The 14,342-nt window shown below is 48.2% G+C and overlaps 1 protein-coding gene across 1 annotated transcript in view; it reads right to left on the reverse strand.

Moving 5' to 3' along the window:
- Window positions 1-3,803: 3,803 nt before the first annotated feature.
- Window positions 3,804-14,342, reverse strand: part of LOC119448863 (disintegrin and metalloproteinase domain-containing protein 10) — a 45,900-nt gene continuing 35,361 nt past the window's right edge. The window contains exons 12-14 of the mRNA XM_037712074.2: window positions 12,997-13,202; window positions 9,194-9,349; window positions 3,804-4,012 (exon numbers count right to left, since the gene is read on the reverse strand). Coding sequence (XP_037568002.1) covers window positions 9,194-9,349; window positions 12,997-13,202 — 362 coding nt within the window. The 3' untranslated portion in view covers window positions 3,804-4,012. The remainder of the gene's footprint in view (window positions 4,013-9,193; window positions 9,350-12,996; window positions 13,203-14,342) is intronic.

The following is a 14,342-nucleotide window of genomic DNA, read 5'->3' on the forward strand; positions in this document are numbered from 1 at the left end:
AGGCGCCCTATGATATTAGATAACATTACCCTGACGTCTACTGTGCTTTCCGCTCCAGACCAGTGCATTCACAAAGCATATCAGCAGGATCGCGCATGCGCGGATAGTGTGAGTGCGCACAACGTTTATGCGAGAAGCGGAAGGCAGACCGTTGACCAAGCCGCTTGAGCGGAGCGTTGACGATACGTTCACTTGAGAGTGTGTTCGGAGAGTGCGTTTAGGTACGAACGCACTCTCCGTTTTCTGAAGGCCCTCTAACCGTCACGTGTGCCGTTGATAGCGGGACAGCACGACTGCGGGAAGGCATCTCGAGCGTCCGTGCAATTGCGATCGCATGAGAAGGTTTCCCTCGGTTACACTGTAGGCAAAAATGCTGCAGGCTTTGAAAGCTCTGCATGGACCCCCATATCTTGCGGCTATCCCGCTGCCCCATCGTAATGAGCCAGAAGAATAAGGGGATCAGAAGGGCTCAATATCTCATTACTCACATCCATGAGAAATAGCAGACGATGAAGCCAGAGAAATCGGATTGCATTTAATTGGTATGCTTCATTCAAACATAGAAACTCGCAGTTCTGCCCGAGAAACAAAGCATTGATAGCGCTAGTAATGTACTAGAGAGCTGCATGAACTAAAGTTTGTAGTTTCTATCGGCTGTGTAAATTGCAGTAAATGTTCACTTAGAAATGAAATTATCCAGGAGTTTTCACATTTACACATGTGCATACATTAACAGATGTCGCTCGATGACCACGAATACTCGCTGTCACAATGCTGGCGCGTGAATTAGAGCGCAAACTTAGCAGAGCGAATGCTTCGTGCTGCCTCACGCTTCAACGTACGTGTCTCTGAAACTCCAGGTTACGCGACCTCCAGTACTACGTGCGTGGGAAGAGAGCTTCACCAGCCACCTCGGATCGTCCATGCTTTGCACCCGTTGGAGATAACCTCCAAGATAGGACGCGTGGGCTGTGTATGACCATGTGTCGTTTAAGTTAGTTGTCTCCGTATATATAGGTATACGTCTACCGCCTGGGTTGCCACGACTTGAACAGACCAACGGACAGTATGTGGCTAAGCGTCGCATTTACAAACTCTTATGCCTTCATTATTGGGACCAAGGTAAGTATAAGGTAAGTATACCTGGTAGCGAAGCTTCCATAGAAGCCCATACGTTCAAAACATGGCGGTTCATCGGCGGTTCATGGGGCTTAGCGCCATCTGTGTGACAAAGGAATTCTTCCTGTGGAACAAAAATAATGTGACGCCATACCCGTTAAAAAAAACTAGTGACGTCATTTTGTTCTCAAAGGCGCGAAATTTGTTTTGGTGGCCTGCCATTCAAGCTGTATATTCAAATGTCCACCATTCGACATGATGGGCGCTGTATATTCAAATGTCCACCATTCGACATGATGGGCGTTTCGAGCTTTCTGCGCAGAAAGCGATACAGGAAAAGGTCGGCCGTACGGGTGTCGAAATCGCACTGCTGCAAAGAACATGATAAATTTTAAGAGCGCGGCTCGGTACCATGTGGCTACTTTGTGCACGTCTCTCTATATCTCTATCTCTCTTTCCCCTCTATTCCTGGTTTTATCCACCTATTTATTTCCCCTCTGCCGGGTAGCCAAGCGGAACTACCTCTGGTCAACCGCCCTGCCTTTCTATTGTCACGTTGTAGTGACGGTGAAGAACACAGCAGCAAAACTGTGAATCACGAAACGAGCTCTTCATTGGGCGAACATGTGCCCATAAAAGCAACTGACACTCAAAGCACAACGATAGTGGCTATCACAGTCGGCGATTGTCGAAATCTGATCTGTGGGTCGAGCGCATCGGCTTTTATACATGACTCGTCGAAGGTTCCAGCGTAATCACTGGTGCTCGCATACCTTCCAGGGAATACAACACTATTCGCGTCGCGCATGCTATCCGATTACAGAAGGTTCAGCGAGAACATAAACAACAGGTAGAAACAACGCTGACATTTGAATGGAGAGAAATAAGCAAGAAAGTGAAAGGTACGGAGCTCAACCAGACGAGCGTCCGGTTTGCTACCCTACACTGGGTATAAGGGAAAGGGGGAATAGAAAGCGGGAGAGAGGAAGAGAATGAGCACTGAGTGCACGTGGGAGGATGCACAGGAGCACTATAAGCGGTCTCTCACAAGGGTGTACTTCAATAACTGTCATCATCATCATAAGCCTATATTTAGGTGCACAGCAGGACGAAGGCCTCTCCCTGCCATCTCCAATTAGCCCTGTCTTGCGCCAGCTCATTTCAACTTGCGCCTGCAAATTTGCGACCCCACCTAGTTTTCTGCCGTCCTCGACTGCGCTTCCCTTCTCTTAGTATCCATTCTGTAACTCTAATGGTCTACCGGTTATCAATCCTGCCCAGCTCCATTTCTTTCTCTTAAGGTCAAATAAAATATCGGCTATCCCCCTTTGCTCTCTGATCCACACTGATCTCTTCCTGGCTCTTAACGTTAGGCCTAACATTTTTCGTTCTATGGCTCTCTGTGCGGTCCTTAACTTGTTCTCGAACTTCTTTGTTAACCTCCAAGTTTCTGCGCCATATTTTAGCACCGGCAGAATGCAACGATTGTACCAGAAGGGAGTGGGTATGTCTCAGGAAGCCTCAGGCAAGCATGTTGGCCATTTACGAAGTACACTTTTCTTTTCAATGACAGTGGTAAGGTCCCAGTCAGGAATTGGCAATGCCTGCAGTATGCACTCCAAATCCGGCTTCGGCATCGGCGTGGGCGCGCCGGCACCGGATGCCGGATTTTTTTGCGACGCGTGGCCCTTAACGCTATCGCGCTAAAATGAAACCATCCGAACAACCAGTCAACAGTTAAGATGAGGTGGTCTCTGGCCCCCAACCCCTTGTAAAGGACCGCGTAACATACACTAGTTACTGCCCAAACAAGTCACAAAAAAATATTGCTTCATGTTTCTTCCCAATGTTTCTTCACAATATCACTCAAGCTGTAACTTCTACTACGCTGAAGTTTAATTTGTCATTTAAAATAGCGACGTTCAAAAGGCAAATACAGTGCACCATACACTTGTCATCTTTTGGCGCTGGGACAAGGTTCCCTGTTCTCTGTTCAACGCCAGCGGTCCGCGACTTCCGCGGCGCCGGTTTTGCGACGCCTCCTTCGAGAAATGGCGCCACGCTGCGTGACCAGGCCGGCAGCGTCCAGCGCGCCGCGGATGGTTGTTTGGCCGAGACGAGACTTGCAACGAGGTGCAGTTCAAAACAGGTTAGGCTCAGTAAGCTTTCAGACCTGCGTCGAGGCACCAGTCTGATTTGCCTGTAGCCACTTCACGCTTACACCTACTCTCAATTACGGGAGAGCCAGCATTTTTTTTTTTCGGTTGCCTGACCCCACAATTGCTGATTAACCACGTATACATTTACCTTGTTGTAAATGTGATGCGGTCCGTCGCTTCCGATATGGGAAAAGGGAAGGAAGGAACGTCACTTGTGGAGAGCAGGCAAAGCAAAGGAAAAGTGTGTTTCTGTTGGCAGTGAAACTCGCTTCCTTTTACCATGGCGACGCGACATTTAAATTTCTCATCAGTGGTGCGCAGTTAAAGTTCATCAGCCATGCGCATTTTTTCACCGCACCGTTGATGAGGTTTGCCAGGACCCGTATTCGCAAAAAAAAAAAGGACTTACGCTTTAGAACTGTTCGTAAGAGCGCGTGACCGCCAATCGAAATTGACATATTAGCAAGGATGGCCAGCCAATGGAAAACGGTACTCGCTGAGAGCCGATTACGATATTGTAAGAGCTTTATTACAGCGACAAAGTATATATTCATACCTTCCAGCAGAATATCTCATAAAAACAATAGACATATTTTTTCAGACAGCGACGATGACTCGCCGCGCTGAAGAAAATTAAAAATAAAAACGCGGTCTTCTTCCCGCACGACCGGATGCCGTGCGGATCAGACCTTCTTCCTTGTCGCCGATCCTTCGCAACCCCGGGCCGTCGTCCACTGAAACAAATTACAGACGGTTAGCACAAAATGCCTGAAGGTTTGATGCGTGTTTCGACTTGCATTGGCAACGCGCAACTTTTAAAGCGAGTACTTTCATTCGATCTGTGGTTTTTCTAGTGGTTGGTGGTAGTCGGTATTTCACCGCCATGCAAAGCAGGCGTTGCAAAGGGCATGAACGAAAGCAACATTAAGGCATGCACGAAAGTAACAGCAAAGTGCGCGCGTGTGTGTGTGTGTGCGTGTGCGTGCGCGTGCGCGTGCGCGTGCGCGTGCGCGTGTGTGTGTGTGTGTGTGTGTGTGTGTGTGTGTGTGTGTGTGTGTGTGTGTGTGTGTGTGTGTGTGTGTGTGTGTGTGTGTTACTGCTGATTCCAAGCAAAAATTTCCGTGTGTAACATTCTTAACTGTTTTTTAAGTGCGTTCACCGACATATTGTTACGTGTGGAAGGACAGAGACGAAAGAGACTATTTACAGGCTATTTACACTGGAGCCAGACAGCCAGGCCCACACTCGCTCGCATCAAGAGCACAGACACACTTCATCGTCTTTCTCGCGGCGGCTCGTCTCTTGAACATCTTTCGATGATATCGTAACACTACCCCCCCCCCCCCCCCCCCCCCCCCCGGCGGCAAAAGCACGTCCAATGCGCTTGGAGAGTTGTAAGGTTTGAGTCTGGCGACGTGGTGGTCACAGTGGTTACAGCGGAGGACGTCGTGGGCGTGGCTAGAACGACTTCGCAGGTGACATCGGTCACTTGGCGGAGCACGCGATATGGGCCTGTGTAACAGGAGAGCAGTTCTTCACAAAGGCCAACTTTACGAGATGGTGACCAAAGTAACACGAGGGGGCCGGGCGCAAAATGCGCATCACGGTGACGGAGGGCATAGCGTTGTTTCTGTTTTTCTTGAGACACTTGCAGACGATCACGTGCAAGTTGGCGAGCATGGTCAGCACGGGCGATTGCATCACGGGCATAATCGCTAGTTGAAGCTGTGGTGGACGGAAACAGTGTCTAGTGGTAGCGTCGGTTCTCGGCCATACAAGAGGTAAAACGGGGGAAAGGCCAGCAGTTTCAAGACGGGAACAGTTATACGCAAAGGTAATGTAAGGTAGAGCCAGGTCCCAGTCACGGTGGTCGGCTGAAACGTACTTCGATAGCATGTCTGTAAGCGTGCGGTTCAAACGCTCAGTGAGGCCATTCGTTTGTGGGTGGTAGGTGGTGGTAATTTTATGCTGTATTGAGCATGCACGCATGATGTCGTGATGACTTTGGACAAGAATGTACGGCCACGGTCGGTGAGCATTTGACGCGGAGCACCATGCATCAAAATGATATCGTGTAGGAGGAACTCCGCGACGGAAGTGCGCGTGCTACGGCATAGCGGGTCGCGTAGTCCGCAGCGACGGCAACGCACTTGTTTCCTGATGTAGATTCCGGAAAGGGGCCGAGAATTTCTAAGCCAACACGATGGAAGGGCTCGACAGGGATGTCAAGCGGCTGCAGGTAACCAGCGGGGAGCTGGGAAGGCTTCTTGCGTCGTTGGCAAAGTTCACAAGCGGCGACGTAACGCCGTACGGAACGGGCAAGGCCCGGCCAGAAAAAATGACGTACTCGGTCATAGGTTCGAGATACGCCAAGGTGTCCTGCCATTGGAGCGTCGTGAAGCTCTGCTAGAACGGTTGAGCGGAGGTGCTTATATAGGTACTACAAGTAGGAACTCAGAGCTGTCCGGATGAAGGTTACGACGGTACAGTGTACCGTCGCGGAGGACGAAGAGGCGTAGAGTAGCATCGGCCAGAGTGTGTTCCAAACGGTCCATGAGTGCTCTGATGTAGGCATCACGACGTTGCTCGTCGGCGAAATGAAGGAGCTGGGATACTGAGAAAACGCAAGCAGCACTGTCAGTATTGGAGGAGTCAGAGTCGTCAACAGGGTAACACGACGAGCTGTCAGCGTCTTGGTGCAGGCGGCCAGACTTGTACACCATGGAATATGAAAATTCTTGTAGCCTCAAAGCCCATCGACCAAGCCGGCCTATAGGATCCTTTAGCGATGAGAGCCAGCAGAGGGCATGATGGTCAGTGACTACGCAGAAAGGACGACCGTAAAGGTAAGGACGGAACTTCGCAACTGCCCAGACAACAGCAAGGCATTCCCTTTCCGTAATGGGATAGTTGCGCTCCGATGGTGATAGGAGGCGGCTCGCGTAAGCAATAACGCGATCCTGGCCACGCTGACGCTGGGCTAAGACGGCACCTACACCATGACCGCTGGAATCTGTACGCAATTCTGTAGGGGCATCAGGGTCAAAGTGGGCGAGAATGGGTGGTGAGGTGAGAAGAGTGACGAGACGATAGAAGGCGGTGGCTTCTGAAGTACCCCACGAAAATTGTAAGCCTGTCTTCAGAAGATTAGTGAGGGTTCTAGCAATTGCCGCGAAATCTTCAATAAAACGACGAAGGTACGAGCATAGCTCAACAAAACTGCGAACGTCTGCGGATGTCTTCGGAACCGGAGAATCTCGGACAGCGCGAGTTTTGTCGGGATCAGGCTGTACTCCGGAAGCGTCGACGAGATAGATGGCCCAGAACAGTAATTTGGCGGCGGCCAAAACGACATTTGGACGAGTTGAGTTGCAGCTTCGCCTTTCGAAATACATCAAGTATAGCTGTTAGACGCTCAAGGTGAGAGTCGAACGTTGGCGAGAAGACGATGACGTCGTCGAGGTAACAGAGACACGTAGACCATTTAAAACCTTGGAGCAAGGAGTCCATCATACGCTCAAAGGTGACAGGGGCATTTCATAACCCAAACGGCATTACTTTAAATTGGTATAGGCAATCAGGTGTTATGAACGCGGTTTTTTCTCTGTCCATATCGTCAACAGCAATCTGCCAGTATCCAGAGCGAAGATCAATAGAAGAGAAATAGCTGGAACCGTGAAGGTAGTCAAGGGCGTCGTCGATACGTGGGGGCGGGTAGACGTCCTTCTTAGTAATTTTGTTCGAATGACGGTAGTCTACTCAGAAGCGCCTACCCCGCACCTCCACCAGAATGTTACGTGTGGAAGGACACAGACGATAGAGACTATTTACAGGCTATTTACACTGGAGCCAGACATCCAGGCCCATACTCGCTCGCACCAAGAGCACAGACACACGTCATCGTCTTTCTCACGGTGGCTCGTCTCTTGAACATCTTTCGATGATATCGTAACAATATCTACTGGTCTATTAGTTGTTTACAATTATTGTGTATTTTTGTAGATTGGGGCGCTATAACGTAAAATGATTCCAAACTGTCGGAAGAAGCCGTTTCATCCTCATCAATTGATTTCTTCGCAAAACACATTGGAGATATCCTTGTTTGTAACTAATATACTCTACGTTGTATCTACGTTATCTTCAGCGGTCAATGCTGTTACATCTTGGTGTTATTTTATTTTATTTCATTGTCCCTTTTAGTGTTTCAATGTACAACTTTCAATGTACAAAATATTTGTTCTGTAAATGTTCGTATATCCACTCCTGCTATAGCCCTGTGTAAGGGCTGGCAGTATCTGTAAATAAATAAATAAATAAATAAATAAATAAATAAATAAATAAATAAATAAATAAATAAATAAATAAATAAATAAATAAATAAATAAATAAAAACTGTTGATTCCAAACTCCTGAAGTCAAATCTACATAACCACCAACGCAAGCATCGGGCGGTGACCGGCAGCGTTGTCTGAACAACTCAATCATACAATCTCCTCGTTTATAGGAGGTCACCGTTGTTCGCTTTCATAACCAATAACATTGTCTACACGCAGCGGTTTTATCTAATTGACTGACAAGAGGCGAGGAGCACGCTCCATTTGGGAGAGGGTTTCGATGGGGCCGAGCCAGCACAGTGAAAATAGATAACCGCATGAAGAGGGTGGTGCCGGCTTCTCCGATTGGTCGGCTTCTCCTTAATTAGCTTGCGTTGGCTGGTCGAAAATCGCGGCGGCGCGCAACGGAAGGATAAAGATGCCGCTAAAACGTATCCTCAGCAGGGAAGAGTTGGCAGAGCGATGTCGTATGCATGCCGAACGGGCTCGATAACGTTTTACTGCCACGCAAAAAGGTTTATCATGCGCAAATAAATACATGCTCACCGGCAGGTGCGAGTAGCGAGGGCCTGAACGATCGGCGGGCAGCCATCTTCTATTCTTTTAGGAACGGGGCAGTCTGTGGCTATTCAGAAAAATTTTCATTTTTGTTCGGCATATTAATGCTCTTTTTTTTTTCGCGTACACGTCACTTTGACGTGGTGAGTTTTCGCGATTTCGTGAGGTGGCGTGACAGACAGGCGAAGTGGGAGTAGCGAGAAAACATTGGATCAATAGCAGAGGGCTAATGGTGAATAGGCATCGAATCAGGAATAATTATTTTTTGTGCGGTTTAATCATGCATAATCAGTGTGTACACGTTATATCAGATAGGGAGCTATTGCGGTTTTCGTGACGTCGCGTGACAGACAGCCGAAGTTGGGAGTGGCCCGAAAATGTGTTGACCAATTGATCGTGGAGGCTGATTGCAGCAATCGGAATCAAAACAGTTTGGAATCGTTTTACGTTATAGCGCCATGGTATTCAAATACCTGCATTCTGTCGTGAGTCCTTATTTGAGACGTACAGTGGTGAGCACTGTTAGGGTGAACACCTCATTAGTATTCACGAGCCTATACCAGTTGATGTTTAGCACAAAATAAAGAAAACTATTTATTTTATCGGCATCTTCATTAGGCGTCGTATTCGGCACATTTCCCCCCTGAAGTAGAAGGTATGTTGAAGTTATAGCAACTTGAATACTAATGAGGATTTCACTCTAACATAGCTCACCACTGTACGTCGTATTAGTTGTTCTAGGAAAATTATTCATTTTCTATTAATTATTGTCTAATCAAAATCTTTTCTTTCTTTTTTGTACGAATGTCCTCTCCCATTGCCAGAAATAACGGTATTAGAACTGGACAAATTTTTCTTCATTAGGAACCATGTTACAGGGGCTTTCTGGGAAAAAAAAATTGGCAAAATCGGAGTTAGTAGGCTAAATTGCTCAATTATAGATACGGTACAGGCGACTACATTAGTAAAAGTGGCTGCCAGTACTTGTTATATATCGCCGATGAGCTGCGCTCTTCTTCTCACCTAGAGCTTCCAAGGTTGCTTGAGCGTGTCCTTGAGCTTGTGGGCCGGCTTCTTGTTCGGGTTGCTGGTGGGCGTGTGGACAGCGAGGCAGCGGAACACAACAATCATCAGCCACAATGAGCCCAGCGCCGCGAACGCGGACAGCAGAGGATGCACCTGCGGAACACGACGTGATCACGGGGCGAGCTTTATAACTTGGTGTCGACTGTATAATTCTAAAACTGACCTTATTTCGTGCCCGATACATATTCGCACATTCGACTAATGTTGAAGTGCAGTTGGTTAGCTTCTCAGTTAGGTTTAAATCTGCTAAATTTTAAATGTTCGTTTTAGCGCACAAGGAACACCTACTAAAGTTGTTTTCATGACACGAACTTTAAGAATGCCCGCGAACTGAAAAAAGTGGTCGCAGTTTCACCTGAAAGGTGAAGCATCAATTGCGATAGCATATTTGTAGAGAGCTATACGGAGTAATGATATTAGTTTTATCAGCTGTATAAACTTGGACATGCAGCAGCATCGGCAACACGCAGAACAGTTGTCGACGCCGTCGGCGTTTTGCCAGCGTTCGCTCAAAATGCGTGCGGCGTTGGTGACTGTTGCCGGAGCCTCTGATATAAATAGGCACTTGGTGCCGCAGTTAGCGTCGCCTCCCTTCCCTACCCCCCCCCCCTCCCCCACGGCCTCTCGCGCGTCGGAAGAAGGCGCGTTTTCTCTACATATATGGTGATTGTAAAGGAGGAAAGAGACGCCTACTTCTGCAGCCCTTAAGCGAGCACGGCGCAGAACGCGCGTTTGTTCTCCGCCGTGCGTTCACTCCCCGTGAAAGCGCGCGCCCCTCGCGCCCTTTCACTCGCACATACAGCGTTCGGCGCGCGGCGACGATTTCATCTCCATTGACGTCATACGGAACCTCACGGCGACGGCGACGCCGACGGCAGAAATCTGCTTTTGATTGTCCATATAATTGCTATCGCAATAAAATATGTTACCTCGGTGTGCGCTTGTTCGTCTGCAGTGCAATCGTGTTTCGAAAGAACCAAGTCCGCATGCCAATCGCAAAAGAAAGCGAACGGTCCCTGCTTCGAGTGTACGTCCCCACCAGTGTTGTAAAGAGCGATAAGCCGTGGCTGAAGACCACTGAACATATCCCCTCATTACCACTCTGCATAGGCCTATATACAGGGTGTTTTCGTTTTTGTTTAGGCAATACAAATTTTTTTAAATTAACAACGCCATAAGCACAGCGAGCGTGGCATTCTTGCTGACGAGTTTCTAGGCAAGGCCGACATACTTAGCCGCTAATAACGTTAGCTTCAGAAGACTAAGTTAAAAAATTATTAACTCTTTTATTCGTGCCTGAGGGACAGTTGTTTAAATGCTGAATTTGAAGGCAGTCACATTTTAAGACACCCACATTATTTTTAATCTTGAAATTCGCACCTCTTCGAGATAGTTATCACCGAATTTCAAAGGTAACTTCAGGCAATATAGAAAACGAGCGCCGTGGAAGCGCAGAAAAGGCGGCCCCACTATCATGTCAGACCGAAACGCCCCGCTACAAGTGCGAGTAGGTTTGAAGCTGAACGTCTCGACCAGTACACGGCTCTGACCTTTGTATGCGCTGTGCCTTCAGCCGCTCAGTTTCCGTTGAAGCGATAGACCGCACGAACCGTCGGTTGCTGCTCCTCCCGCGCTTGCGCACGCCAGCGTTTTGACAGTGCTTGTCTGCGGTCACGGTGTAAGTATACATTCTTTAGGTGAAGACACTCGCAAGACGCGAGTGTCTTCTTAATTCAGTCATTAAGCGAATGTGTCCAAGTTTAGGCAGATGATAAAACTACTATCCTTACTCCGTATACTCTACTAGTAAATTTGCTATCGCAATTGATGCTTCGCCTTTCAGCCGAAACTGCGACATTTTTTTAGTGGTACCGAAACTTCAGGCCATGTTCGCTATAGTAACAAAATTGAGCTGCCGCTAGGGGCGCCAATGCTGACAAAAAGACATACCGGAGCAAATACACGCAACAAAGTGAGGCTTCTTTATGCTGCGTCAAAAATCCGGAGACCCCTCAGCACATCCTAATGACATGCAAATGGATTCACCCAGTGAGACTCGTAAGTAACGTACACCTCCCAGGAGCGTGGATTTAAAGTGAACGGAAGCTAGAACTGTTCAGCAGTCGAGATAGGCAACAGACATTTAGAGTACTGGTGGAAGAGACTGATACCACCGGATCCGTTACAGGCATAGGTAACGATACAAGGTAGAGAAGTCTTGATGAATAGAAAAAATTGTCGCAATTTCACCCGAAAGGCGAAGCATCAATTGCGATTGCAAATTAGTAGAGAGCTATACGGAGTAAGGAGAGTATTTTTATCAGCTGTATAAACTTGGACATGTAGCAGCACCAGCAACGCGCAGAACTGTTGTCGACGCCGTCGGCGTTTTGATCGCGTTCGCCCCGAACGCACGCGGCGTTGGTAACCGTTGCCGGTGCCTCTGGCGGCGGCTCGGAGGTTTTCGACGAGATCAGAACGGGACACTCGTCGAGCAGCGTCGGAAGTCTTTACCACCTTCTCGCCTCGCAGCGTTCTTATATAAGTACGCATTTGGTGCCACAGCTAAACGTCGCCTCCCCTACCTCCCTCCCGTCCCCCCACGGCCTTTCGCGCGACGGAAGAAGTAGCGTTTGCTCTCCGCCGTGCGTTCGCTCCCGGGAAAGCGCGCGTCCTTCGCACGCTTTCACGGAAGTGAACGCACGGCGGAGAGCAAACGCGACTTCTTCTGTCGCATACGGCGCGCGGCGACGATTTCGTCGCCGTTGGACTCTATACGGAACCTCACGGCGACGAAGACGCCGACGGCGGAAATCTGCTTGGAGTGTCCATATAATTGCTATCACAATAAAGATATTAAGGAGATGAATACAAAAATGCCAAAATTAAAAACATGTATAGCATGCCTGAGTAACTCAGGCAGGCTACGTGACTATGTGTCATCGCCCCGTTTCAAAGGGGATGCCAATAAATTATCATCATCAGGCTACGACCGCCACCGGTATTCCTCGCAAGAGTGGCTCACATTTTTCGCGGTCACCTTTTATTGCTATTCGACATTCTGGGCCCGCATTTACAAAAAAAGCTCTTACATTATAATTGTTTTAAAAAAAGTTACAGCCAATCCAGACACTGGACATATTAGCGATGGAAACCGGCCAATGGCAAGTAGCACTTGCGTAATAACGGCATTGTGAATTCAGCAACTGATTTCAGAGTTGCGTGAGACAAAAATACTATGAGCAATGCCTCGTGGTGAAATTACAGCTTGCAGAGCGCTCAAGTGACGAGGAGATGCTCATTTGTGACATTATTAATGGTGTGTAGAAATCATTGCGATAGTGTGGTCTGCAGCACGGCACCTAGATATTTCTGACACATTTTACTTTACAAGGTTACTTTCGGGTGCCTTAACCGGCATCACAGCTAAGCTCGGAGTAGAAACCACCGTGCTAAAGCGTTGAAAGTAACTGCGCAATGCTGGCGAAGCGTTCCGCAGTTGTTTTAGTGTGAAGGGACTGGGGTACAAACACGCAAGGAGTATTAAAATGCTATGGTATTAAAAGTATTTAAGGGCTCTGGTGCAACTATGCAAGAATGGAGATGTATCAATCCGTACCTAAAATCACTCCCCTCTGGTTCTCGCGTTTTTTAGGCGACCTAAGTAAAAACATGTGCACACTCGCGCCAAGCCGACCTCTCTTGAGGCGCTAAAAGTGAGCCGCGCAGCAGCGGCGTACCGTGATGAACTCCTTGATCTTGTTCACGGACTTTTCGCCGAAGAAGATGCGCTGCAGGCGCGCCAGCGGTCCTTCAGCGTCCACGTCACGGCACTTGCGGAAAACGTCGCAGTAACCTCGCATTCCGTTGCACGGAGCACCGGGGGTCATCATGGCGCCGCAGTGGGCCTTCATGGCTGGAAAATCACACGCTGGGAGGCAGCCCCCTGTCGCAGAAAATAAATGGAGATCCCACAACAGAGTCAGGCATCGGGAGAACACGTCAATATCGTGGTTATGAATGCGAAGTAATAGTGAGTTGTAGGTATATGGGACATAAGGCTAGGGGACGCTATATATCGGCCAGGCGCACAAGAGAACGAGAAGACAGTACAAAAGAACGCAAAATGTGTACATAATGTTTGGGTTCTTGGATACCCAAAGGCGCTTCGGGACGCTATGTCTAAATCTCTCTAAAAATTTGACTCTTTGCCTGATTGATAAACGAGTATTTTTTTTAAAGGCGTGGGCCACGTAATTGGAAACGAGTAAAAGAACTCACAAGTACTCACATTACACTCGAATGACTAATGCGGTATAGCATTGCGATATCCTATCATTCGGTGATTACCTGTCGACATCTGCACAACTCCTCCAACGTCATAGAGATCTGAGTTACATAATGGCCATTTACACGGCTGTCTGCGAGCCTACGTCACCCATGGTTGTCTGGAACACAGCAGACCAACGGCTTCTTGTTTCTTGCTCTTAAACGTGATACACATACACCACAGCTAATGCTGCATTACATGCGGTGCTACTTTTCCTGCAGTTGAATTCACTACACGCTCACCATATATACCCACCGCTATAGCATAATCAGACACGCATTCGTATATCTATGCGAACAGTTATCGCTTTACTACAACCTTCGTAAGGGCAGGGTGATGGAGAGATTATTACGCAGTGCAGCACGCCAGCCAGCCACCTGTGCAACCAACGCCACTCCTCCTGTCATGTGCCTTTCTACGTCACACTACTCCGCTTCTCCTCCGCTGCTCCGCCGCGTTCCCCCCGCCACCTGCCCTGTCAGGGACGTATATAATTCCGCACAATGTCGAAGGCCAAGTATTGATCTGTATGTGATATCTCCTTAAAACCCTTGCGAGGACACACATCGTGTAAAGGTATCAATATTGAATCGCGTTACAAACCTTAGTAAACGTCAGCGACCGAATTTGAGCCGTATAATGGTCTTGCATTTAGATATTACTTCAACCTTGTTCATTCTTACTCCTACTCTGCTTCGTTGATGTCCGCACCTCATTTTCACATGTATACGTATCTTTTCATGACTGTTACAGTGT

This window comes from Dermacentor silvarum, chromosome 4 (assembly GCF_013339745.2).
Source record: "Dermacentor silvarum isolate Dsil-2018 chromosome 4, BIME_Dsil_1.4, whole genome shotgun sequence".
Taxonomy (NCBI): domain Eukaryota; kingdom Metazoa; phylum Arthropoda; class Arachnida; order Ixodida; family Ixodidae; genus Dermacentor; species Dermacentor silvarum.